The sequence below is a fragment of the Pteropus medius genome, unplaced genomic scaffold, assembly GCF_902729225.1.
Source record: "Pteropus medius unplaced genomic scaffold, Ma_sr-lr_union100, whole genome shotgun sequence".
Taxonomy (NCBI): Eukaryota; Metazoa; Chordata; class Mammalia; order Chiroptera; family Pteropodidae; genus Pteropus; species Pteropus medius.
In genome coordinates, this window is record NW_024356397.1 from 2,627,578 (window position 1) to 2,655,490 (window position 27,913).

General features: G+C 37.2%; 1 protein-coding gene across 12 annotated transcripts in view; it reads right to left on the bottom strand.

Annotated features, from left to right (window-relative positions):
* The window catches only part of SCN8A (sodium voltage-gated channel alpha subunit 8), a 172,229-nt gene that overhangs the window by 88,233 nt on the left and 56,083 nt on the right, over positions 1–27,913 (bottom strand). For 8 of the 12 annotated variants that reach the window (XM_039862211.1, XM_039862210.1, XM_039862216.1 and 5 more), the window contains 4 exons: positions 6,534–6,652; positions 4,538–4,627; positions 3,753–3,881; positions 1,940–2,031 (listed from right to left, as the gene is read on the bottom strand). In XM_039862211.1, coding sequence (XP_039718145.1) covers positions 1,940–2,031; positions 3,753–3,881; positions 4,538–4,627; positions 6,534–6,652 — 430 coding nt within the window. Of the gene's footprint in view, positions 1–1,939; positions 2,032–2,187; positions 2,280–3,752; positions 3,882–4,537; positions 4,628–6,533; positions 6,653–27,913 lie in introns of those variants that run through there. The other 4 variants (XM_039862215.1, XM_039862219.1, XM_039862220.1 and 1 more) reach the window with 2 other exon arrangements.

The following is a 27,913-nucleotide window of genomic DNA, read 5'->3' on the forward strand; positions in this document are numbered from 1 at the left end:
TATATATATATATATGTATGTATGTATATATATATAATTGGACTATTAAGGATGAACGATGTGACATCAGTCAAGAGCTATCTTGCAGTACTGCTGTGGTCAGAAGTTAACCATACAGCACAGAGACAGAAGCTAAGAGCTAGACCAGGGATAGCATCTGCTGGCCTAGTTAGTGAACAGAACACAGCTTTCCAATTTAATTCTGGAAGAGAAGTTCTGAGATCACAAGAACATAAAGAGACAGATGCCTTGCGGAATACGCTGGGGGAAGTGAGCAGAAAACATGGGATCATATTTAAAAGAGGCCAGAGGAGGAAAGAGACCAAAGGAAAAATAAAAGTAAAGATTTGGTGCTCCAGATGCCTTAAAAAATAAGACAAGGCCTGCCTAAGGATTAGGCCACCATCAATGACTTGTGTGAGGCTGCCTGGAGAATGAGCTGGGTTTTCTGTCAAACAGATTTAAAATGACTAGGAACTAAACCTTGATAAGTCAGGGTTGTAGTTTTTTGCCAAGAAGGATATACTCTGACACCCAGCCTCTGATTGATAAGAACTACGCTACCAATGCTGAAAACAAAGGAATTCATTTTTAGTAGGGTTCAATTCATGGCTCAAATTTGTAAATGGGGTTCTCTGTAAGCCACAGTTTAGATCTGTCCTCTCTTGGATTTCACCTTTGTGCTTCCCTCTGATGTTTAGATAACGTGGAAATGCGGAAAAGAGGAGTCAGCCACAAGGGGAAGGGCCATGTGATGCCAGGAAGAGGATGTCTCTGCTTTCCATGACCCTACTTCTACAAAACTGCAGTAAGAATTCTGGCCTCTTCCCTGAAAACTCCTAAATACAACCAGACTCCAATCTGCAACAACATAGTCTTGACTGCTGCTGTGTTGCTGTCAGCATATTCTAGCCTTACAAGACTAATGAAAACATTTTTCCTGCTAGACATCAGGACTGGTCTTTAAAAAGTTCAATATTACCCAGTAGCAAAGATTTAAACTAAATTATGGAATCTTAACCTGGGGTCACAGATGGGCTTCAGGGGGTGTCTGTAAACTTTCATCCAATTCTCAAAAGGATCCAAAACCTCTAAAGGTTAAGAACTACTGGGCTAGGTCAACCAGGACCAAAAAGAAAAAGGCAAACATTTTAAAAAGACTGTCAATCAACTACCTTTCAACTACCCACCAATTCTTTTTTTCTTCTCAAATTTCTGTACTTTTTGTTTGTCCACACCTTTATATGAATTTTATCTTACCTTTGATTTTTTTTTTAACAGCATCTGCATAAGCTTTCACTGAGATTTATATTTGAGAATGGTCTCTGAATATATGTATAGTAGATGTCTACTGGTTCTTATACCAGTGAAACAGACAGCAATAGAACGTGATAGACAGTGATTATTAAAATTCAGTTCAGTAACTCTAAGACTCTTAAATTTGTCTATAATACTGAACTAGCTAGTTGGGTAGATCTCTTCTGTGATTAAATAATTTCATTAATACAGTAACAATAAAAATACAATTCTTCAAATAACATCCCATCAGCAAACCATGCGACAGGAAGCCTAGAAATCACAAGCAATGGAATGATGGTGGATGTTAAAATTACTGTAATTCCATGAGGCCAGGAAGCAAATGATTTACAGTCAAAGAGACAGCTAGCTCTGTGACAATTTTTTCAGATAGTATAAGTGATTCTTAAGCACGTGCTTTTTCAAAAGCATGGATGGAATGGGGGCTGCATGCCTGGCAAGCAGTGTCGGAGAAAGTGCCTAAGGACAAAAGGGTCATTCCAGAGAATGTCTCCCAGTAAAAACATGCGGAATGCAAGGCCATATCAACTGTGCTGACACCGATTTAGAATGTGGTGGACAAAATGAATGGAAGAGAAAAAGGAGATGAGGCAAAGTCAGTCTTGTGTTTAAATTTTCTCACCTGGAATTACAGAGATAGTTTTCAAAGCTCGGAGAACCCTGAATGTTCTCAGCGCTGAGACATTGCCCAGGTCCACAAACTCTGTCACATATCTGTAGTAAGGGAGGTCACACACAGACACAAATGACAAACACAAACACAAACACAAACACCAAAAGAAAAAAACAAAACCACAACAAAACAAAAAGTACAATACGTCACGTCAGGGCCCTAACCCAACACCTAACACCAACCCCGGGCCATCTTACCTGGGATTACCGAAATAGTTTTCAAAGCCCTCAGTACCCTGAAAGTGCGTAGAGCTGAAACATTGCCTAGGTTTACAAACTCTGTTATATACCTGCAGAATCAAACCAAAGTTAACTTGTAATGGTACCACTGGGCGAGGGTTTGAGAATGGGGGGGAAGAAAGGGTCTTATATACAAGCTACTATTTCATTTTTTTTCCTTGAAAAAGAAAAGTTTCAAAATATACACATTTAAGGAACACATTTTTTTTTTTCATTTGGGTAAGGTGAATTCAAAAGTATATTTGAAAGAACTGATACAACCAGGAGATTCCTGGGGCTTGCACTCTTCATCGGCATTGCGATGTGCGGATCCCGGTCAGAATGACTACTCTCAGGCCATTCGCTTTTTTTTTTAATAAAAAGGAAGGCCATCAAAGGCTCATGTCCCCAAGTTTTATGAAGAATTTCTTAAGAAAAAGAGACAAATTTCTGCAGCAGGAGCCCCATAAAACAAATCTACATTAGAATAACTCCCTAGTTGACAATGGTGAAAATGCCTAAATGTCTGTATATATGACTTATCCAAAAATTGTATGCATATCTTTGCAGTCATGCCTGTGGATGAAGTTTCAGCCTGTGACAAAAGTAGGGCTCAGGAAAATCATGAGATCAGAGCAAATATTGTGCTAAGTGTCTGTTTTATCACCAGCTCTGTGACGAGCAAGGACACTTAAATTTTAAATGAATACCAATGTGTATCTATAACACTGGAAGCTAGAAATTAACTTAATATAACAGAAAGCCAAAGATTCAGTTTCAAATATTCAATGCATATAATTTGTTCACATTTTACAGTTGAAATACATCTTTCTATCTGATGCTCAGATCCATATATACACAAATGCACTCAATCTCTTGCACTTGTGCAGGCGTGCACCCAAACTCACACACAATCGATACAACATCCCTAACCCCTACCAAACCACGAAGTACAATAACTCTTCTATCATTAGCTAAGTTTCCCAGAGATACATTTTTATTGTTAAAACTTGATAAAAAATTACCAAGAGCGGCTAGCATATCAATGTGGAGTTATACTATTCTCTAGCAATAGTTTGAAGTTCTGGTCCGTAATTCTTTAAGAAGTAACCAGCTTGAATACCTAGGCTCATGTTTTGACTCTAAAATGTGCTCTGAAGTCTACACCATCTGCCAGCCTCATAAAATTACATGTGATATGACATACCCCCTAGTGATAAGCATGCAAACCCTGGTCAATGGTATAAGGGGAGAAAATATGAGAAAGTGTCAATGGGAAATCATTTCCTACTTTCTCTCCCAGCTGTCAAGCCTCTGTGTACCTTCCCCATATAAACATACTGTCATTGCCTGAACAAGAAGCCCTCCCAAGCAAGAATCATAAGCATAAGCCCATACAGTCTTACATAGTTACCCATTAATTCCTCATACAACTGTGCCCATAAACTCACATTTACAAACACTTTCATACAAACACACCCGGGAGTATAATCGCATGCACATAATCACACCCAGAACATCAATAAAGCAAGCAGAGGACTTACGCCATCATGATGACACTGAAATCTAACCAGTTCCATGGATCTCGTAAAAAGGTAAAGCCATCTATGCAGAAACCTCTTGCAATGATTTTCACTAGTGATTCAAATGTATAAATCCCTGTGAACGTGTACCTGTCAAAGAAATGGATAGCTTGAGGTGACTTTTGAGCAGACAGAAACTTTAAATGAATCTTTTAAGATAACACTAGCTTCAACCAACAAAGGCAAAATAGAAAGGGCAAAGCCAATGCAGCAAAATGGAAGTGAGGAAGAGAAAGAGACGCTTTGAATGAAAACTTACTGAAGTGCACAAACCAAGAACTGTGGAATGTTGTTTTAGATCCTGAAGGGCACTGCAAAAAAAATAGCTCAGTACTGCCATGTAGATATGTGAACATTTCAAACCAGGTGAGGTGGTTTGAAATGTTCACATACTACATGGCAGTACTGAGCTATTTTTAACTTTAGACAAGCCAAAATGAAGGGAAGTATACAGTACCATCAGGAACTAAGCGTACAAGAGGGTGATGGATAGGGGAGACAAGTCAAAGGCACCAGCTTGCACAGGAAAGGATGGAGGTGAAGGGCAGTAACTTCCAGAACATGCTTTTTCTTTTTAGAGTTGACTATTAAGGATAGTTCCTAAATTCCACAAGTATCTTCACCCTTCTCTGTGAAAGAATTGGTGATAACTATTTTTTTTTCCTTGATGGATAAATTGTGGCAAAGCAAGATTCAGTGACTAAATGAAATAAACAAACAGGCAAATAAATAAATGAGCTACTTACTCCACATTCTTCGACCAGTCAGGAGGGTTACTAAAAGTCATGAATACACAGTTGGTCAAAATAGTGCACATAATGATCATGCTAAATACTGTAGAGAAGAGTCAAGGGAGAATACACAAAATCTGACCTTTTTTTCTCAGAAAACAAAAACGTTTTGCATTGGGTATCATGAGACATTAATCAATAATCTGAAAAGAGGCAAAGTACAGGAGAGGAGGAAATGGCGAGGTGATAATGAAAACTGTGGTCACCACAAATTCCATCATGTGTATCCACAGCTGACCATTGAACCGTGCATGCACATAGCAGGAGGGACACTCTCTTTCAAAAAGGCTGTCATTATTCCACTCCTTTCAGATAAAACATTTTCCTCTCTTACCATTTTTTACCTCAGGTATGGAATAAGCCTCTAAATACCTTTGTGCATAGTAACCAAAAATCTACCAGTCTACCAGACTGCAAAGTAAGGTGAGAAAATAAATGAAATCTAATCCACATTATTCAGTACTCATTTTGTTAATTATCTTGCATAACTAATTATTTGAAAATCTACATGTAATTTATGGTTCACGGTTTCCTGTAGTCCTCCGAAGGGCTGAACTGTTCTTGGAAGGCAAGGCAACAGCCGACGTGTGCTGAATTTATCCAATATGGGAAACCCATTTGTGGCGCGTTAAGTAAGGATTTCAGAGACATCTGCACCACCACATTCCTAAGGGTGAGGGAATGGGGCAAATTCATCTGTTCATTCTGAAAGTACCCAGGAATGTATATGGATAGCAAACAGTTTTGCTGCCACTTTAGAACTGGATCCAGGATCTTTCTTAGCTCTTTTTGTTCTTGTCCACTGAGAAAAAATAAACGGCTTTAGGTCAGTACGAGTTACTCACACTCAACTGTCACTTTAACAAGCACAGAAGTCATATCTCATTTGTTGCTAACTCACTCTCTCTTGCTAATGACATTCACCATCTTCATTCTACTAGTGGATTTACAAAGAAAAAATACTTCATACGGCTGGATTTTTCTTCAGGGAATAATAACATGTCCTGATTAGAAGAGAAAAAATACTCCATCTCCTGATTCCACAAAAAGGAGAGAAGTCCATTGTGAATTATTTATTTCCTTATAAATCTTCAGATTTCAGAACTATGTTGCTTGTAAACCACAGATTTCAGAACCAGGTTGCTAAATTCTTAGAGTTAATAAAATGTAGTGAAAGCTTAGCAAACCAATTTACCAAGTTGCGACTGCTGGCTTCTCTGTCCTACGTGGAGGATACAATACTATTCAAAGCCTGGGACTAAGTATTGCCAAATTAAATACCAACCATGAGAGTTTAAAGTCACTATGCCAAGTTGATAAACCCATCACGTAATTTTTCATCTGTCATATGCTCGCCTATATCAATAAGATGTTCAAGTCAGGCAATATGAATAAACTGGCATTTTCTGTTTAAGGGAAGTAAAAATACCAGAAAAGATTCACAACAACTCTGCAATCCAAATCTAAACATCTGTACCAAGGAGACCATTTAATCTGAGAAACTATCTCAGATACTTTCAAAGCTCACTGCTCAAGAAATAAAAAAATATTCCAGGAAGATCTCTAAAGCATTCATTCAACTATTTGTAAATTAAGAAGCAGCTTTCAAAATATTGTAACATCGGACTTTATTACATTAAAAAATTGAATAATTTGCCTCAGGATTAAATCACTAAAGTCTGAGTACTTTAAAAAGTAAGACTTCAGTAAAAGATTACCAACTTAATTTGTCCCTCTAAATTCCAGACTCCAATGATACCCTAAGAAAAAAGAATTTGCTGAAGCTCAAAGCTCGAGATTTGGCAGAGGTCACTCTTAAACTTCTGACTGGTAGGATAGTCAACTACTGTTGGTAAAATATTTAATGTATAATTCAGTTGTCAAAATTCAGAAACATACACCAGTAACCATGCAATTGCTACACTCATTCCACATTTGCAGAAAAGGATATGAATGTATCAAAATTTTAATAGCTATTCTTCTTATCAGGTTAAAAGGACTTAAAATGTACAAGGCAGGCGTGGCACTAAATCTGAAGAGAGTTTTTCCTCTGTTTAATACTACAAAGGTCTGTGGAGAAAGAAAAAGAGAAATTATTAAAGCATGGGAATTAATCACCACATGAAACAACATTTTTCTCAGCTCTAAATAAATAAACTCAAATGTACTTATGATTTTACTTCCCAATTTGGTTTCCAAGGCGAGAAACCTATGGCAATATACCTCTCTTTCCCTAACCTCCCTGGCCCCTAGCCTGCTCCAGATTATATCAAGTAGCTGGCAGTATTTTAGCAGTTTTACAGAATAAACTTATTCCTCTCAGAAGTAAGTCATTTGAACTAAACCTGAGCTATCTATGCCAGCTCTGGACAACATGCTCAAGTTCATTAATTGAGGATTCAGTTACTCGACAAATGTTTACTGAGTGCCTACTATGTGCCAGGCAATGTTCTAGGTGCCTGGAAAATATCAGTGAACAAGGCTAACCTGATTGGAAAGTTTATATTCCAAAAAGGAAGACAGACAATAAATAAAAAAGTAATGAAAATGTAAATTATATAGAATGTGATACATGCGATGGAAAAAGGGGAAAGATCAGGGAAAAGGAGATCAAGAGTATTGGGATAAGGGTGAATGGAGAGGTGACGGTTATTTTTTTTAATTTTTATTTTCCAATTAGAGTTGACATTCGATACTATTTTATATTAGTGTCAGGTGTACAGCACAGTGGTTATACATTTACATAATTTATGAAGTGATTCCCTGATTAGTCTAGTACCCAGAGAGGTGACAGTTTTAAAGCAGGTGGTCAGGGAAAGCCTATGAAGGAAAGAAATTTGAGCAAATACTTGAAAAAAGTGAAAAGCGTTCTTTATCCCAATATTTACCTACCAGGGCTGCTCTATCTGGCTTTTAAGAACCTTCATTATCAGCCTTGCTAAAATTATTCAGCCATGTTTCCCAGTGTGAATCTTCCTGTCTTGCCAAACTAGTAATGTTACAGTAATTCTTAACTTTGGCCTTTGCTCACATTGCTCATCCTACCCAGAATGCCTATTCTTGTCTCAATTCAATTAAAATATTACTGAGCACCTATTTTGTGCCAAGCATTATCCAGCTCCAGGAACACGAAACTGGATAAAATTGTACTTTTAGAAAAGATGTATGTGTGAACTAGTAATCGTGATGCAGGGTAAGTACAAACTCCAATAACGAAAATATGTATAATATATGAGAAGCAGCAGGAGGAAGTCCCCCCCGCCACCCCGCCTTGAATGGGAAATGAAAGGGAGAAGAGTGAGCTAAGAGATGTTCACAAAGGAAGGTAACTAATATTTGGAAGGGTGTTAAAAGGATAAGTAGAGATTAAGAGATATTAATTGGGCAGATAAAGGGGGAAGGAATGGCAAGAAAAGGGAATAGCACAGAATGTACAAAGGCACAGTAGCAAATAACTATAGGTTGTTTTCAGGGAATTGACAAATAATTCAGTGTTGATGGATAACATAGAGAAAGGGGAGCAACAGACTGTGAAGCTGAAGAGAGATGCAGGAGCCTACTAGACCATGAGTTCCTAAGGAGACAGGCCAGTGGCAAGTACATAGCCCTAGCATCTCACAGTGTGAGTGAAAGAGCAAATGGTCAAATGCTAGCTATTTTCAATAGGTTTTTAAAATTTAAAGCAATACATACTCATAAGCTTTTAAGAAAGGAACAGAAGATTAAAAGTTCTATCTCATTACCTAAAGATAACCTTTGCTACTTGTATATCTTTTCAGAACTTTCCTGTGCAAATACAAGCATACAGATATAGCCTTAAAAAGACTCCTCTCTCTTTCATATGGAATTGTACTATAAATACTGTTCTGCGTTCCGCATTAAAAATGAACCTCCACAAAGAAAAGCCCAGGATCAGATGGCTTCACTGATGAATTCTACCAAATGTTTAAAAGAAGAATTAATGCCAATTCTTCATAAACTTCCAAAAAATAGAAGGGTACATTTCCCAACTCATTCTGTAAGGCGAATATGCCTTGAAACAAAACCTACAGACATCACAAGAAACAAAAACTATAGACTAATATCCCTTACAAATACAGACACGAAAAGCCTCAACAAAATACCAGCAAACTAAATCCTGCAACACATAAAAAAGATTATATACCACGACCAAGTGGAATTTACCCTAGAAATACAAAGTTGGTTTAACATATGAAGATCAATCAACATAATATAACAATATTAATAAGATAAAAGACAATAACCACATGATCACCTTAATAGAAAAAAAGTATTTGATAAAATCTAACACTATTTCATAATAAAAACACTAGATAAAGTAGAAATAGAAGAGAATATCCTTAACCTAATAAGGGGCATCTATGAAAAATCCACAGCTAACATCATACATAACAGTGAAAGCTTTCCCCCTAAGATCAGGAACAAAACAAGGATATCCATTTTCCCCACTTCTATTTAACACTGTACTGGATGTTCTAGAAAAGGCAATTAAACAAGTAAAATGATTTCTATTTGCAGATGAAATGATCTTACATACAGAAAACCCTACAAAATACATACACACAAAACTATTAAAGCTCATAAACAAGTTTAACAAGGTATCAAGATACAAGATCAATATACAAAAACCAATTGTATTTCTATATACTAGCAATAAACAATCCAAAAATGAAATTAAGAAAACTCCATTTACAATAGTGTCCAAAAGAATAAATATCTAGGAATAAATTTAACAAAAGAATTATAAGACTTGAAATAGAAAACAATAAAACATCAAGAAAAGAAATTAAGACCCAAATAAATGGAAAGACATCTTTTGTTCATGAATTGAAAGACTTATTATTGAGATGACAATACTCCTAAATTGATATACAAATTTTGTGCAATCACTATCAAAATTTCAACTGCCATTTTTGGCAGAAATTAACAAGCTGATCCTAAAATTCATATAGAAATGCAAGGGAACCAGAATAGCCAAAACAATCTTGAAAAATAAAGACAAGGTTGAGGACTCACATATCCCCATTTCAAAGCTTATTATGAAGCTATAGTATTCAAGACTAGTACTAATATAACGATAGCCATATAGATTAAGAGAATAGACTTTAGAGTCCAGAAATAAACCTATATATCTACAGTCAATTGATTTTTGATAAGGATGCCAAGACAACTCAAAGGAGAAAGAATAGTCTCTTCAACAAAAAAAACTGGGTAGCCACCTGCAGAAGAAAGAATTTGGACCTCTACCTCACATTCTATGTAAAAATTAACTAAAATGGATCAAAGACCTAAATGTAAGAGCTAAAACTATAAAACTCTTAACAGAAAAAAAGAGATATGAATGCTCACATCTTGGGATTAGACAAGTGTCAGAGATATGACACTTACAGCACAAGCAACCAAAGAAAAAGTCGATAAACTAAAGTTCATCAAAATTCAAAACTTGTGTAACAAATGACACTATCAAGAAAGTGAAAAGACAACCTACAAAATTCTTAAAATTCCAAAGTAAAGACAAATAATCCAATTTAAAAATGGGCAAAGGATTTGAACAGACATCTCTTCAAAACAGTCGATAAACACATGAAAAGATGTTCAATATCATTAGTCATTAGGGAAATAAAACCACAATGAGATACTACTTCCCACTCATTAGGATGGTTATATATTTTTTTTTAAATGGAAAATAACAAGTGTTATCAAGGATATGAAGAACTTGGAATCTTCATACACTATGCGCAGGGATGTAAATGGTGAGGCCAGTTTGGAAAAGTTTGACAGTTCCTCAAAAGTTAAACATAGAGTTACCATGTGACCCAGCAATTCTACTCCTAGATGTATACCCAGGAGAATTGAAAACAGGTGTTCATACCAAAACTTATACATAAATATTCATAAAAGCCTTGTTTGAAATATCCTAAAAGTATAAATAACCTAAATGTCTATCAACTGACGAATGGATAAATCAAATTTGGTATAGCCATATAATGGAATATTACTCAGTCTTAAAAAGGAATGATATATGCTACAATATGAATGAGGCTTGAAGACATTATGCTAAGTGAAATAAGCCAGACACAAAGGACAAATATTATATGACTCCACTTATATGCGGTACACAGAATAGGCAAATTCATAGAGACAGAAAATAGAAGAGAACTTGCCAGGGGCAAGTCGGGGCAGGGGCAATGGAGAGTTATTGTTTAATGGGTACAGAGTTTCTCTTTGGGATGATGAAAAAGTTCTGGAAATGGACAGTGGTGATAGTTGTACAATATGGTGAATATATTTAATACCACTGAATTGTGCACTTAAGAATGGTTAAAATGGTAAATTTTATGTTATATATATTTTATCACAATCAAAAATACAAACATTATTATCTGAAAAGTACCCAGGAAATGTTAATGATCAATTTTTAAAAATCAGCTTTATTCCAACCCAAATAATAAAATTAAGACTAGTAATAGCTAAAAGTGGTTCCTAACCCATTCTGAACTTCAGAATGATTTGAAGAGCTTTTTGAAAAACAGACATCTGGGCTAAGGGTGAGGGAGGGGAGAAAAAATGAAGTATTTATACATGCTACAATATGGATGAATCTTGAAAAGAATTCAGACACAAAAGGTTTCCATTTCATAGAAATGGCATCATGTTGCATGATTCCATTTATACAAAATGTCCAGAGTAGGCAAATCTATGACAGAAATTTGGTTATGGTTGCCCAGGGCCTGGATGGGGAAGGGAATTGGGGGAAGGTGGTGTCACTGCTAATGAGTCTTTTTAAGGTAATAAAAACATTCTGAAATTAGTGCTTATAGTTGCACAACCTTGTAAATACGCTAAAAAAGCAATGAATCATATAATTTAAAATGGTGAATTTTCTAGCATGAATTAAAAAACAAAACCCACAAAAACATGAACCATTTAAGAAATATGATATATAAAGAGGTCTAAAAATGATACCATAAACATCTATGTATCCATTAGTTTAGCCTAAGAAATAATGCCTTACTAACTGTGCTCATTTCTGCACTCCTCTCCAAATACATCCTTTCCTTCTCACAGAGGTAATTATTTTGAATTTGGACTGAGGTCTCAAATTTTTCATGTACTCTGAGCTCTTCCTTTTCAAGTACTCTGAGCTCTTCCTTTTCTGAACTCCTATTATACTCAGAGTATGTGTCTTTCATTACTCCCCAATCTTTTACTTTTTTTACCTTCCCCTTCATCCCCGCCCTCTACCCCTGACTAGGTTTTTAACCATTTTCCAATACAACACTCAACCCATTAGCTCCCAATAAACAGTTGTTGGCAGGTTTTTCTTTTTTAATTCCTTTCATCTTCTATTCCTTCCTTTCTTAATCTGGCAGAGTCACACCATTCTCTCCCCAGCAAAAAAGCAGTGCTGGTATTAAGCTATATACATTCTGGAAACACTCAATGCACCATCCCTAGTGTTTTCGCTCTGGTGGGGTCTGCTGCAGGGAAAGCCTAATCCTAAAAGCAAGAGGAAAGAGTAGACCTTGAGTTAGGCTGAAACAGGTCAAGAGCCGAACTATGACTCTTCCATAATTTGGCTTCCCAAAGAAACAAAGAGCCAGGACTTTCCCAAAACCACCTCTCTTAAGTACTTGTACTCCTCTGTGTTTCTATAGCAACTCCCTTTATGAAAATGTCAAGCCTTTTAAATAACCTCCTCATTCAACCTCATAATATTCCTGTGAAGTATGGGTGAAGGAGGGATTATTATCCTCTATGTATTTTACAAAAGCTCAGGAGAGGTACACCACCTATCGAAGGTCACGCAGCAAAGAGCAGTATATTATGCCAAGTTTAGAGCCTCTTTACAGTTTCTACTGTGCCAGATTGAGAGGTAATTTAGGGGCAATATGGCAGAGAATGAAACTGGTGTGGGGGATGGATTCTCTGGTGAATGAGAAATTTGAGCCCCTGGGGTCCACTACATAAAAGCCTAAGGAACAATGAAAGAAGCACTGGCTGGTGTCCCAGGATCCAAAAACCACAAGGTCTTTGCAAAATCACCGACCTGCCTTAGAACGAGATGGGCAACAGGATTTTTAAAAGTAACCTGCTCTGCACCTTCCATTTCTCTTGTCTTTTTGTTTGGTCATGATGGAAAGATAGGGCTAGAGGTACTATTGAGGGTATTTCCTATCACAGAATCAGTGCCTTCGCAGTTCCTGGCATAGAACAGGTACTCAAAAAATGTCTGCTGATTGGTTAATAAACAAATGCTTGTATGCCTGAGGTGAGAGAAAAGGAGAAGAGGAAAAAGAAAAGGAAGGCATTAGGAAATTGAAATTGTTAGACCATGGTTGAAGAAAAACTAAGAGGTGGCTAGGATTCTGAATTGGTACAGTGATGACTTGGCAAGAAGGAGACCGGTGACCCTGAGGGATACTAGTTATCATTACTGAATTCAAAAAGTATAGTTTTATATAAGTATAAAGGCTTTATTAAAGACATTCTATGTGTGAAGTAGAAATTTCATAATTAATTTGGGTACTAAATACTGCACATAGAATCGAAATAGTGTACCATCCCTCCTTTCTAAATATTACATCTAGTATCTTTCATCAAGTATAAAAACAGATCTCTTTTCTATTTGAATAAACATCTAGTCCACACTAAACCCCCTGAAATAAAAGTGAATCCTCTATACTTTAAGAAGCAAGTCACATTACAATAAAACATACTTTATTGTTAAAATAATTAGATTTATATATACTTAATTTATATGCAGTTTTTCATAACAACTTCTTCTGCATAAAGCAAGATGGACCAACACAAGTACTCAAAGTTTAGGAATCTCTTTTAACACTGGTGCCTGCAGTGCTTATGTGAGAGTCACAATAGTATATGTTAGAGATCAGTAAACCTTTATAAAGGGCCAAGTAGTAAATATTATAGGCTCTGTAGGCCCAATAGTCTCTATTGCAACAACTCAACTCTGCCACTGTCGTGTAAAAGTAACCACAGACAACATGTAAACAAGAGTGGCTGTGTTACAATAAAATATTATTTTATGGACAAGGATACTTAAGTTTCATATAATTTTCACACATCATAAAATATTATTCTTCTGACTATTCTCCAACCATTTGAAAATGCAAAACCTTCTTAGCTCATGGGCCATACAAAAACAAATGGCAGAGCTGATGTGGCCAATGGGCCAGAGTTGGCTGATCCCTGGTATACACTAACACCACTTCCTGACCTAGGCCAGAATGGTTGCATTAGAATGATCTGGATGGCTTTTTACAAAATGCAAATTCATGAATCCCACCCCAGAGGTTCTGATTAAGTAGCTGCAGAGATGTCTGTGCTCACCGGGATTTGGGAACCAACAGATCATCTCTTAGGTCATTTTGTGCTAAAAATACTTGAGTTCTCCTTCTTCACCAGCTTCTACCTAGCTAAATAGCCTGGGTGAGCCACTATATCTCTCCGGAACTCATTTTCCTTGTCAATAAAATGAGAGAGAGGGCTGGCTGATGGGTGTACCCAAGTCCCTAGCAGCTCTGACATCTATGATTTAGAAAATATACCAAAGCATCCAAGATTAAGTGCAACAAAGCAGAAAACCATACTTTTGAGGAGAGAGCCTATTATTATTTATTCTTTCATGTTACATCCTGATAGAACTCTCCTGAATTGGTTATTTTGCTCCTTCAACTGAAACTGTCAAGTGCAGGGTGAACAGTGCTAGATAGCATCCTGACAACTACACTTATGTGGGCAGGGGCAGCATGGAGCAGACCCATGGCAGAACTGCACCACCCACTTCTTCCTGCTCTATCTCCCCTACTTCTATCCCCTGTTCCTGGCAGGACAGTGGCTATGGGAGAGAGAATGAATAGGGATAATTGGTGATGAGTTGATGTTTAAAAATAATACATAAAAGAATTTTTAAGCCATACATATACTGATTAAATCTCAGTAATCATCGATAAACTGCTTGTGAGAATCCAGAAAAAGAGATTTGTCTCTTGTTCAGCACTGTGCTCCAACACCAGATCCTTTAAAGACCAGGAGCAGTTGGGAAGGACAGCAGCATTGGATTCTTACAAGCATACTTCTTAAGCAACAGTCACTTGGTGCCCATGATGTCCAATAATGTTTTACCTAATCTGTATTAAATTAGATCTTTGTGAAGTACATGAATTAAGAGGGAAATTAAAATTGAATTGTGGTTTAGTACCCAAGAGGAAATATCGGTTTATAACAACAGCCACTGAATGTGTTTGAGCACAAGGCCCATTAAGAGCGGAAGAAAAGCTCTTAACGAGTTATGGCATGGAGTATGAATAAATGTGTCATGCAGGCATAAAATGAGCCTTCGGAAAAGCTCAGGCTTTTCATTTCTAATGAGCAATGTGGGCCTTGGAGTACATGATGGAGGAGCATTGCCATTGCTAACTCAGGGTGAGATATATTCTTTTTAAGGTCCACAATAAGGGGAAGGGCATTGTGCAAGGCCAGGTACAAGCACATTCACATATATATCCAACAAACGTTAGCATACTGCAAATGCAATACAGTGAACATACAGAGTTACCACAGGACTGCACTGCAGCCGACTTATTAACATCTCCCCATACTTACCCCAGGAATGGATTAATTTTTTTTAACCACACAAAAAAGTGTAAATTACAATAATAAAGGGTATTTAAAGATAAAAAGACATTATGAAAAAGAGTACTCAATGCAGGGGTGGATAATGTCACAGAACTGACAGCTTCTTAGAGAAACTTTTTTTATCCAGTCCCTCCCTGGTTTGCTGTGGGACACATGGCCCAAGAGAGTGGCTCTCCACTCAAACAAGTTCTCCCTCTCCTGTTAGGTCATCATCTCAATTAGGGCAAAGATAACCTGCAGGTACCTAACGACCTTCTGGCTATAATGAAGACCCATGGGCTCAGAGATTTAGCTAATCTCCCAGAGGGCAGCTGGGAACAGATATTCTTTGAGTCTATCCGGCTATCACTGTATTGACACTGATTTATGACTGTCTCACAGAGTTTGGAACCTAGATCTCAACTGTTTTGAGCTCTGAAACAGCCTAATACTCTCATTTATAGCTGACTCCTCTAGCCTTAAACTCTTGCATGCCTAAACCTAACATATTACCTTATGCTCCCAGACCTATGTACCTCTTCTGAACCAGGCAACTGGACAGTTTGACTTACAATTGTTGTTAGCTCTTTCCTGCCTAACTATAAATTCTTAATTGTTAAATTATAAATGTTTAATTCTGGCACCTTCTACCAGGGGCAAATCCTTTCTGCCTATTGATTTTAAAGTGTGCATGCACAGAGAAGCCCTCTTCTATCCAATAATAACATAAATACAGCTGATCTGAAGAACAGCTATAGCAGTGATGACAGCAGTAGCCAGCTGTCCACTAATAAACAGCAATTTGGCATTTGCTTCTGAGTACCTATCTATTCAGCCAATACAGCAGGCCACAAATGTCCTTTCACATTTTCCCTGTTTTAATAAAGGAAAATATAATGCTGACTCTATATAGATTCTACTTTAGACTAGTAAAATCACAATTATAGTCCTAGCATGTCCCAGGAAAGGCTCTAGCAAAAGCACAACTGGCCTAAATTTCCAGAGTACCTCTGTCCTGGTACCCAGATGGCCTTAGATATACTGAACTAAAACAGGACATGGGCACATAAGCCAATTTTTTCCCTTTAGGCTTGGACTTCTATTTGAACTATATGCAAATTCAGAGTCTTCACCTTCCAAGTCTCTATTCCATTACACTGAGGATTGAGCAAGAGAGAGCTCTACATCCTCTATTTATTGTTTTATTCCTTTCGTCACTGAAAATTGTACCTACAAGTCTATTTGAAGAAATAATAACATTCAACATGTATTAAGCATTTACTCTGTGGCAGACACCCTACTCAGATGCTTTATACGACTGTCTCACAGCAACCACTCCATGAAGTAGGTACTATTTTACAAATGATGAAATTGAGGAAGAAAGATTAAGTAACTTACCTAAGACTACAAAGTTATTAAGTGGTGAAACTTAGAATTGAACTGAGGCAGTCTAACTCCAAGGGCTATACTCTTAATTATCACACCACAGTGCGATTTTAAAATGCTTCAGAAATGTGTATTGAACCTAACTCCTCACTTTATAGTCAAGAAGCCGAGCACAGAGTGCTCTGCCCGAGCTATGGCCACAGAGCTGGAGAGTAGGAGTTACTAGGTAGGGTCCAGGTGTCCTGGCTTCCAGCTCTGAACTTTTGTACCCACACCAGGTCATCTGGTCCAATCCACAGATCAAGGAAGGAATCTCTTTTATTTAATCCCTTTAAATTTGGCAAAAAGAAAAGCTCATGCATATGCCTCAGAGATCACACAGCTCTTTATAGTCTTTTTTCCCGAGTTAAGCTTAATGAAGATAATTCTAGAATCACATCTGTTTGTGGCTTTACAATTTTCTAGGTATTTCTGCACTTTCTCATTTGGTTTGACCTTGTAACCCCATGCCCTCCAACCCACCTTTGGAGCAGCTGATACCCTTCCTGCCCACGTCCTGCTCACAGGAAGCCATACCTGTCAGAACAGCAGTGCTGTACACCTGCTTCAGTCCTGAGCCAGCACGATGATGCTCCCCAAGGCAGGGCAGCTCTGAACCTCCTACGTGGCCACTCTTCCTCACTGTCCTTCAGTATGAGTTTGCCTTGAACTCCTTCCCCTTCACCCTCTTAGGTGCACAGACTGCAGCTGCTCTAAGGTAGAGCAAAATGCGGGTTTATTATGTAAAGCATATTAACCCCTCGATTCACTGTATTCATATTCTAGACTCTATTCTCACTCTCCTCTCTCTTAGAAAGCAGCCAAGCAGAGTGGTTTAGAGGCTTTGAGGCCACAAGACCTGGGTTGAAGAGCCAGCTCTGTTGTTTATTAACTATCATGATCTTAGGCAACTTACTTAGGTTGCTATGGCTCAGATTTCTTGCTGATAAAATAGGGAAAATGATTAATAGTACCTATTTTACCAGGCTGTTACGAGAATTAAATGAAAATTCACGAAAAGTCCTTAATACAGTGCCTGGCACAGAATAAGCACTCAATAAATGTTGTGATTATGATGATGCCACTGCTATCACAGACTACTGCTACTCATTCTGCTCTTTGGCTCCAAACATGGGGTGGCCATTAGAAGACTGCAAGGGTTAACATTCACCTCAGGTAGTATCCACAAACTTGGTATAAGCCAGTAAGACATCTGTGCACAAGCCAGACCAAGAGTCCAGAGTCACTGGACTCTGTATAGCTGCACTGACTCAAAATGGGCCCCAGAAGTTACGTCAGACCTGAGAACTCTGAAGTGGAAGAAAATAAAATCTGCTTAGCACGTACACTATTGGGACCCAACCTGCCTCGCTAGCTTTATCTGTCTTACCAAACCATACCCTATGCTTTAGTCAGAACTAAACTCAGTGTTCAAACAATTCAATCTTTTTCATGCTTTCTGCCTTTGCATGTACTGTTGTTCTTTATACCTGAATTACCCTTTGGTCTCTTCTCCAACAAATAAATTTTTTTTTTACCAGACTGTAATACTTTAAGGGCCAGCCCAAATATCATCTCCACTCTGAAGATGGCCCTATTCAATTCTCTCAGACAGAATTACCCTTCCTTACTGTGTGTCCCTACAATACTTTGTACATACTTCTTTAGAACAGTTAATAGTATGGTCATTTTCTTGTTTACATGTCTGTTATCTCTCAATGGACCCTGACATTCTAACTACTGTGACTTTCTCAGCGTAGCAAGCAGAGTACATCATATGATGCTCATCTAGCCCAAAGTAGACAGTTCATACAAGTTTGTTGAATGTATGATTGAATCTCTTACACATGAGGAAATGATACAGGTAAAATCAACTAACCTATAACTATATCCAACTATCTACTAGGTGTGTATAATTTAAACACCCTTTAACTCATCTGCCCATATATGTTAATTTTGTCCAAAAAGTATTCTAATCTTTTCCATGTCTTAGAAATCAATCTGGAGATATAAAGTGAAATAAAATGAACTAAAAAAAACCACTAACTCATTTTGAGGCAGTACAAAATGATATAAAATTATCTAAAAATGGTAATAGAAAACAAAAGATCATTCTGCAATATACTCCATAGAGATAGCATGGCATGAGAGAAAGACCATGGGTGTTAAAGCCACACATCCCTGGAACTAAAACCTGGCTCTACTCCACACAAGTCGAGGGAACTTGGGCAAGTAAATTAACATTTCTGAGCCACCATTTTTTCTTACCTGTAGAAATGTGCAATATTCTACTGAGAGTTCCCTAATATTGCTAATCCTCAAGGACGGCAGAAAATTGAAGAGTTGACGATATCTAGAATTTGAGTAGTGTCATCAACTAAAATAGCAGATGAAAGAAAATAAGCAGGTTTGAGGAGAGAAAATGAGTTTGGTTTTGAACATACTGAGTTACCTGCAGGAAATCCAGATAGAGATGCCTGGCAAGGTGTTGAATATTTAAGGAGTGTTCTAGGCTAAAGATGCAGATTCAAGTGTACTGAGAGAATGGATAAGATTACCCAGGGAGAGCATGCCAAACGGGAGGAACATAGGCCAAGGAATGAACCCAGGGGATTATTAACATTTAAGGGAAAGGTGGATAAAATGAAAGAGAAAGAGAAGGAATAGTCTGAGATATAAGGAGAATTAGTCCAAAAAAGCAAAGAGCTGCAAGAATCAGGGAGTAGTCAACGCTGTCAAATATAGCAGAGAGGTTCAGTGAGATAAGAACCGCAAAAATGTCTGTTAGATTTGGCAATTTGAAATAGAGGATCTTATCTCAAGAATGTCAGTAGAGAGGTGAGGATGTGGAATCAGGCTGCAAGGATGGAGGAGTGGGTGGGAGATGTACAGGTGGTGATGATGAGTAAAGGCTACTCTTTAAAAGCTTCAATGGCATGAGAAAAGAGATCAGATTAGCTGAGGAGCTGAGGTCAAGTGAAGATTCATTAGGATGGGAGAGGCATTGAGTAGGTTTACAGGCTGAGGGGAAAGAATCAATATGAGAGAGAAAGATTGAAAAGTACAAAAAAGACATGGGACAACTGAGAGAGTGAAGTTCTAGAGAAGGTAGGAAGGCATGAATGGGGTCAAAGACACAGGGAGAGGAATTGACCTTGGTTAGCTGATTGGATATCTCATTCTCTGAAACTGAAGGAATCTTTTATTCTAACTTAGTCAATATACTGCAACAAAGTGTCTGGAATAGGAGCGCCTCTTCAGAGCTTGTACCAAAAATACTGTTAGAATTTGGAAAAATACTGGCAGAAATTGTCATATAATGGAGCAATCCTAAACTTGAATTGTGACGAACAGGGTTATATGTGATGAATAATATGTAAAGAATTTACAACTCATGTGAATTTGGAAACAGTAAGCATCCCTCTGTGTAATGATGCCACAGTCTTACTCTCCTTGACTAAGTAAGAATTTAAAATATGGTTAATTTAAAACATTGTCAGAAGATGATCAATATCACTGTAATCTTGAGACATCCTACAACATTCAAATGGTCATTATTAAATAACCCATTCATAGGGTCAATTTTTATTAGAATAAGATTTCATAACTCACACTCTGGAAAATCATCAGAGACTAATTCCTAAAATTACCAACCAGTGGAATTTTATGGCTAAGGTGATTAGCTAATAACACACATCCTAGAAGTCAGGTAAAAGTTGTCTCTTAACACAGTTATGGACAGACCACTGCTGCCTGTACGAGCAACAATATCTCTTATGGGGATTGCAGGGGTCTGTATCAGCCTGACAGCCCTTGACTCCCTGAGCTCCTGCCCCATCCAGTACACAAAGTGCCCACTGCACATTGATAGGCAGCTGCCCCTGCTCTGGGGTAGTGCATTTAGGTTCAGGGTGGGCAGCAGTTGAACTTGCTACAAGTGGAAACTTGTACAGCAAGCCACAGAGATAGCTTGGGCATGTAAACTGATACTGTAGTGGCAGGGGGAAATTTACTCAATAGATCCAGGAGACTTCCAGGGTCCCTGCGCCACCCAACACGCATATCACTCAGAGGCTCATCCAGTTTCAGAGACTTACAGGCAGCTGATAGGCAGTATCAGGCCTTGAGGAGCACTGGTCACTCTGCTAAACTGCCATAGGTCAGAGACAGGGAATAACCGAGAGCTGCCTATAGCATTGTCTCTTCCACTTACCTATAGATCCAGCATAGGCAACAATGTTCGGCGATCACTTTTTAGTTCTCACCGGGTAGCCCTGAGCAATCAAAAGCAGTGGCTAACCTTGGCCTATGGGGGAGCACCTCCCAAGGGGCCACAAAACGAACGCATCTGGAGGCTGGCACCAGATCACAATGGAGTAACTCCTGACTGGTTCTAGTAGTGAAACATACAAAGGGTAGCTGCAACAAATACACAAGCCTGCTAGGGCAAATCCCACTCAGTGGGGTCAGCCCCCACACAACAACTCTTATCCTGAGGGTGCAGCCAATTCCCACAATTAGTAAGCCTGAACGTTAATCCCACCCACTGATCTACTAACAAAAGAGGCTTGGTGACAACAAAAGATCACACACAACCCACACAAAGGTCATCCCCAGAGCTCCTGGCACAAGGGGTCAGGGAAAGTGTGCCACTGGACCACACAGGACACCTTCCACATTAGGCCATCTGGCCAAGGCTGAGAAATGAAACAAATATTCCTGACATATAGAAAAGAACATAGAGAGGCTAATAAAATGAGAAAACAAAGAAACATGCCACAAATGAAACAACAAGAGAAAACTCCAAAAAATAAGCTAAATGAAATGGAGGTAAGCAACCTACCAGAGTCAGAGTTCAGAATAACGGTTATGAGGATGCTCAATGAACTTATGGTGAGAATGGATGAGTACAATGAGAGCATAAAAACAGACATAGAAACCAGACAGAAATGAGGAATATGATAATGGAAATGAAGAATACACCAGAAGGATTCAACAGTAGATTGGATGAAGCAGAAGGCTGAATTAGTGAATTGGTGACAAGGTAGATGAATACACCCAATCAGAACAACAAAAAGAAAAAGGAATTTTAAAAAATGAGGATTGTGTAAGAGACCTCTAGGACAACATGAAGTGTAAAAATATCTGAATCATAAGAGTAACAGAAGAGGAAGAGAGAAAGCAAAGGATTGAGACTCTTTTTGAAGAAATAATGACAGAAAACTTCCCTAACCTGGCAAAGGAATTAGATATACAAGTTCAGGAAGCACAAAGAGTTTCAAACAAGAGGAATTCAGACAGACCTACACCAAGGCATGTCATAATTAAAATGCCAAAGGTCGAAGACAAAGAGAGAATCTTAAAAGCAGCAAGAGAAAGGAAGCTAGTTACTTACAAGGGTAGCACCATAAGAATGTCTGCTGACTTTTCAATGGAAACTTTGCAGGCCAGAAGGAATGGCAAGAAATATTCAAAGTTATGAAAAACAAGAATCTACAACCACGGATACTCTACCCAGCAAGGCTTTCGATTAAAATGGAAGGTGAAATAAAGAGATTCCCAGACAAAAAAAAGCTTAAGGAATTCATCACCAACAAGCCAGCATTACAAGAAATGTTAAAGGGTCTTCTATAAAAAGAGAAGGGGTAAAAAAGAAAATAGAAATAACAAATATGAATAGTACAATGACAGTAACAATGTACCTATCAGTAATCACTTTAAATGTAAACGGATTAAATGCTCCAATCAAAAGACATAAGGTAACTGAATGGATAAGAAAACAAGACCCATGCATATGTTGTCTACAAGAGACCTACTTCAGAGCAAATGACACTCACAGACTGAAAGTAAAGGGATGGAAAAAGATATTTCACGTAAATGGAAATGAAAAAAAAAAAAAAAAGCCAGTAGCAATACTTATATCAGATAAAATAGACTTTAAAACAAAGGCTATAATAAGAGATAAAAAAAAAAGGGCATTACATAATAAAGGGATCGATAAATCAAGAAGACATAACCCTAGAAAACATATATGCTCCCAACATAGGAGCACCTACATACATAAAACAATTATTAACCAACATAAAAGGAGAGGTCAATAGTAATATACTCATAGTAGGAGACTTTAACACCCCACTGACACCAATGAACATATTTTCCAGGCAAAGACTCAACAAGGAAACAATGGGCTAAAAGATACACTAGAACAGATGGACTTAGTAGATATTTTCAGAGCATTTTAACCCAAAGTAGCAAAATATATATTCTTCTCAAGCGCAAATGGAACATTTTCAAGGATAGATCACAAGTTAGGACACAAATCAAGTCTCAATAAATTTAAGAAGATTGAAATCATATCAACCATCTTCTCTGATCACAATGGTATGAAACTAGAAATCAACTATAAGAAAAAAACTGGAAAATACACAAACACATGGAGGCTAAATAACATGCTACTAAACAATGAATGGGTTATTAATGAGATCAAGGAAGAAATCAAAAGACATCTAGAGACAAACAGAAATGAAAACACAACGACTCAAAATTTATGGGACACAGCAAAAGCAGTCCTAAGAGGGAAATTCATAGCAATACAGGCCTACCTCAAGAAATAAGAAAAAGCTCAAATAAACAATCTAACCTTAAAATTAAAAGAACTAGAAAAAGAATAGCAAACAAAGCCCAAAGTGAACAGACGGGAGGAAATAATAAAGATCAGAGCAGAAATAAATGAAATAGAGTCCAGAAAAAACAATACAAATGATTAATGAAACCAAGAGCTGGTTCTTTAAAAGGATAAACAAAATTGACAGACCCTTAACTAGACTCATCAAGGAAAAAAGAGAGAGGACTCAAATAAATAAAATCAGAAATGAAAGAGGAGAAATAATCAGACTCCACAGAAATACAATGGCTCGTAAGAAAGTACTACGAGCAATTATACACCAACAAATTGGACAATCTGGAAGAAATGGACACATTCCTAGAAACATACAATCTCCTAAGACTGAGTCAAGAAGAAACAGAAAATCTGAACCAACCGATTACCACCAATGAAACAGAATCAGTAATCAAAAACCTCCCAAAACACAAAAGTCCTGGAGCAGATGGCTTCACAGGCGAATTTTACCAAACATTCAAAGAAGAATTATCACCTATTCTTCTCAAACTATTCCAAAAAATTCAAGAGGGAAGGCTTCTAAGTCCTTTTATGAGGCCACCATTACTTGATTCCAAAATCAGACAAAGACATTACAAAAAAAGTAAACTATAAGCCGATATCTCTTATAAACAATGATATAAAAATCCTCAATAAAATATTAACAGAATTCAGCAATACATCAAAAATATCATACACCATGATCAAGTTGGATTTATTCCTGGAATGCAAAAGGTTGGTACAATATCCGCAAATCAATTAATGTGATACACCACATTAACAAATCAATTAATGTGATACACCACATTAACAAATCAAAAGATAAAAACCATATGATCATATCAACAGATACAGAAAAAGCATTTGACAAAATCTCAGCAAAGTGGGAATAGAGGAAACATCCCTCAACATAATAAAGGCCATATATGACAAACCTACAGCTAACATCATATTTAATGGGGAAAGCCTAAAAGCATTTTCCTTAAGATCAGGAACAAGACAAGGATGCCCACTTTCACCACTCCTCTTCGACGTTGTATTGGAAGTCTTAGCCACAGCAATAAGACAAGAAAGAGAAATTAAAAAGCATCTGAATTGGAAAGGAAGAAGTAAAACTCTTGTTATTTGCCAATGACATGATACTATATGTAGAGAACCTTAATGATTCCACCAAAAAACTGTTGGAACTGATCAATGAATTCAATAAAGTAGCAGGTCACAAAATAAATATTCAGAAGTCAGTGGCATTTTTATACACTAATGATGAACTTTCAGAACGAGAAATTAAGAAAACAATCCCATTTACGATTACATCGAAAACTATAAAATACCTGGGAATCAAATTAACCAAGAAGGTAGAAAACCTGTTTCCAGAAAATTATAAGTTAGTGAAAAAAGAAATTGAAGAAGATACAAATAATTGGAAAGATATACCCTGTTCATAGGTAGGAAGAATCAACATTGTTAAAATTGCCATACTACCCAAAGCAATCTATAGATTCAATGCAATCCCTATCAAAATACCAATGGCATTTTTCAGAGAGCTAGAAGAAACAATCCTAAAATTTATATGGAGCCATAAAAAATGCCCAATAGCCATGGCAATCTTGTGAAAAAAGAACAAAGCTGGAGATATCATACTACCTGATATCGAACTATACTACAAGGCTACAGTAATCAAAACAGCATGGTACTGGCATAAAAACAGATACATTGATCAATGAAACAGAACAGAGAGCCCAAAAATAAATCCACATCTATACATTCACTTAATATATGACGAAGGAGGTAAGATAATACAAATACAATGGAGTAAAGACAGTCTCTTCAATAAACGATGTTGGGAAAATTGGACAGAAACATGCAAAAAAAAAAGAAGTTGGATCATCTTCTTACACCGTATACAAGAATAGACTCGAAATGGATTAAAGATTTAAATGTAAGACCCAAAACCACAAAACTTTTAGAAGAAACAGGCAGTAAACTCTCTGATATTACTAATGGGAATTTCTTTTCAGATATATCTCCCCGGGCAAGAAAAAATAAACAAATGGGACTACATCGAACTAAAAAGTTTTTGTACAGCAAAGGAAACCATAAACAAAAGAAAAAGACAACAGACCATTTGGGAGAAGATATTTGCTAATGATACATCTGATAAGAGGTTAACATCCAAAATTTATAAAGAACTTATACAACTCAACAACAAAAAAATAAACAATCCATTTAAAAAATAGGCAGAAGACCTTAAAAGATACTTCTCCAAAGAGGAAATGGCTAACAGACATATGAAAAGATGCTCAAGGTCGCTAATCATCAGAGAAATACGAATTAAAACCACAATGAGATATCACCTCACACCTGTCAGAATGGCTATCATCAATAAATCAAAAAACAGCAAGTGTTGGCGAGGATGCGGAGAAAAGGGGCCCTTATACATTGTTGGCAGGATTGCAAATTGGTACAACCGCTATGGAAAACAGTATGGAGGTTTCTCAAAAAATTAAAAATGGATATACCTTTTGACCCAGCAATTGCACTTCTGGGTATTTATCCAAAGAAAACCAAAACAATAATTTGTAAAGATCTATGCACTCCAATATTTTGGAGCATAATTTACAATATTGCAGCATAATTTACAATAGCCAAGATATGGAAGCAAACTAAATGCCCATCAACAGACGATTGAATAAAGAAATTATTGTTCATATATACAATGGAATATCACTCAGACATTAAAAAAAATGAAATCCTACCATTTGCAACGACATGGATGGACCTAGAGGTTATTATGCTGAATGAAATAAGTCAGACAGAGAAAGATAGATACTATATGATTTCACTTATATGCAGTATCTAAGGAAAAGAACAACCTAATCAAAAACAGACACAAATATAGTGGACAATTTGGTGACAGACAGAGGGGAGAGGGGTTGGGAGGCTGAAAGAATGGGGTAAAGGGTTAAAGAAGTACAAATTAGTAGTTGATAGTCGGGCATGGGGAGCATGGCAGAGGGAATGAGGTTAGCATTAATATGATGGCTAAGTGGAGGGAGGGAGCAATTCGGGGGATTGTTTTATGAACATTATAAATGTCTAACCAACGTACTTTATACTTGAAACTAATTTAAATAAATTTATTTTAAAAAGTTGTCTCTTATACACTGTGTAGCTCAGATATGTGGAATTCCAACTTAGTACTTGTACAAAGACTTGAGAAGACCTGAACTTGAGGCTCCTTTCTGTAGAAAATTCTAGGTTTATCTGTAGGTACTCCTGTAGCTCACACTGATGCTAAAATGTACTGGACTCCTGCCTATGTAAAAATCCAAGATGAGCAAACTCTTAACAGAGTAACAATACTAGCTTTTAAACAACTCAGAATATCTGCATTATGGGTCTTTTTAAAGATTATAATTTAGTATTAGCTAAAGGCCTGTTTAAGACATTAATATTAGAGCAAGCTGACAGCCTTTGATTATGCTGGATTCTCCAAGTTTAGTCTCTGTACTAAGCTAGAACACCACAAACTAAAGCACCTAGACCATATTACCTTCATCAATGCACTTATCATTATCTGTAATGACTTTATTTCTTGATTATCATCTATCTCTCCAACAAAAACTAAGTTCCAAGAATGTATAGAACTTGTCTGTTTTGTTCTGAAGGGTATGAAACAGAGGCTGGGCATACAGAAAATGCTCAATAACAATTTATCAAATGAATGACTGAATGCTCAACTCTTTCCTTTATTCTCCACAATCACAAAATCCTATCAATTCACCTCTATAATGACTCTTGACTTCATCCATTCCCCTCCAATTCCACCACTATAGTTCAGACCCTCATTACCTCACAGCTGGTTTCTCTGTCCCAGTTCTCTTTCCCTTTGGTCCATCACACATATCACTGCCACATCTACGTCCCTAGAGCACAGCTTTGCTCACATTTCCTCACTCCATTAAAAAACCTTCAGTACTTCTCTACTGCTTATCAAATAAACACCAAACTTCTTAGTCCAACATTGTTAGTCCTCCATGATTTGGCTCCAGCTCTCCCTTCCAGCCTCATCTCCCATTGCTCCTCAGTTGATTCCCCACATTCCAATCAAATTAGACTACTCAGCTTTTTCTTAACTGTCCTATGTCTTTGTCACTAAGCCTTTTTTCATATTGTTCTTTCTTCTAGAATATTCCAGTCTATCCCTCTTTTCTAAAATCCAAGATGAATTTCAAATACCACACTTACTATGAAGTAATTAAGTAAGGCTCATTCTAGAGCCCCCTTGTCAAAAGTGATATCACATTATATGCTACCATGTTATAAGCCACTCAAGGGTAAAGAATGGACTTTATTTATCTGTTTTCCCCCAGGAGAACCCAATGCCCCCAATGCCTCACATACAGGAAATACTTATTATGAGGCAACTCAAGGTGCTATGTATCCATGTCAACTTCTCTCATTTCCTTTACAGTCAGTTAATACAACTCACACAGCCAAGAAAAAAACAAAATACTTAATAAAGGTAGACATGACAAAACAACTTAAAATATTCAGGAAATAACAGCCTTTGTATAAGACACACG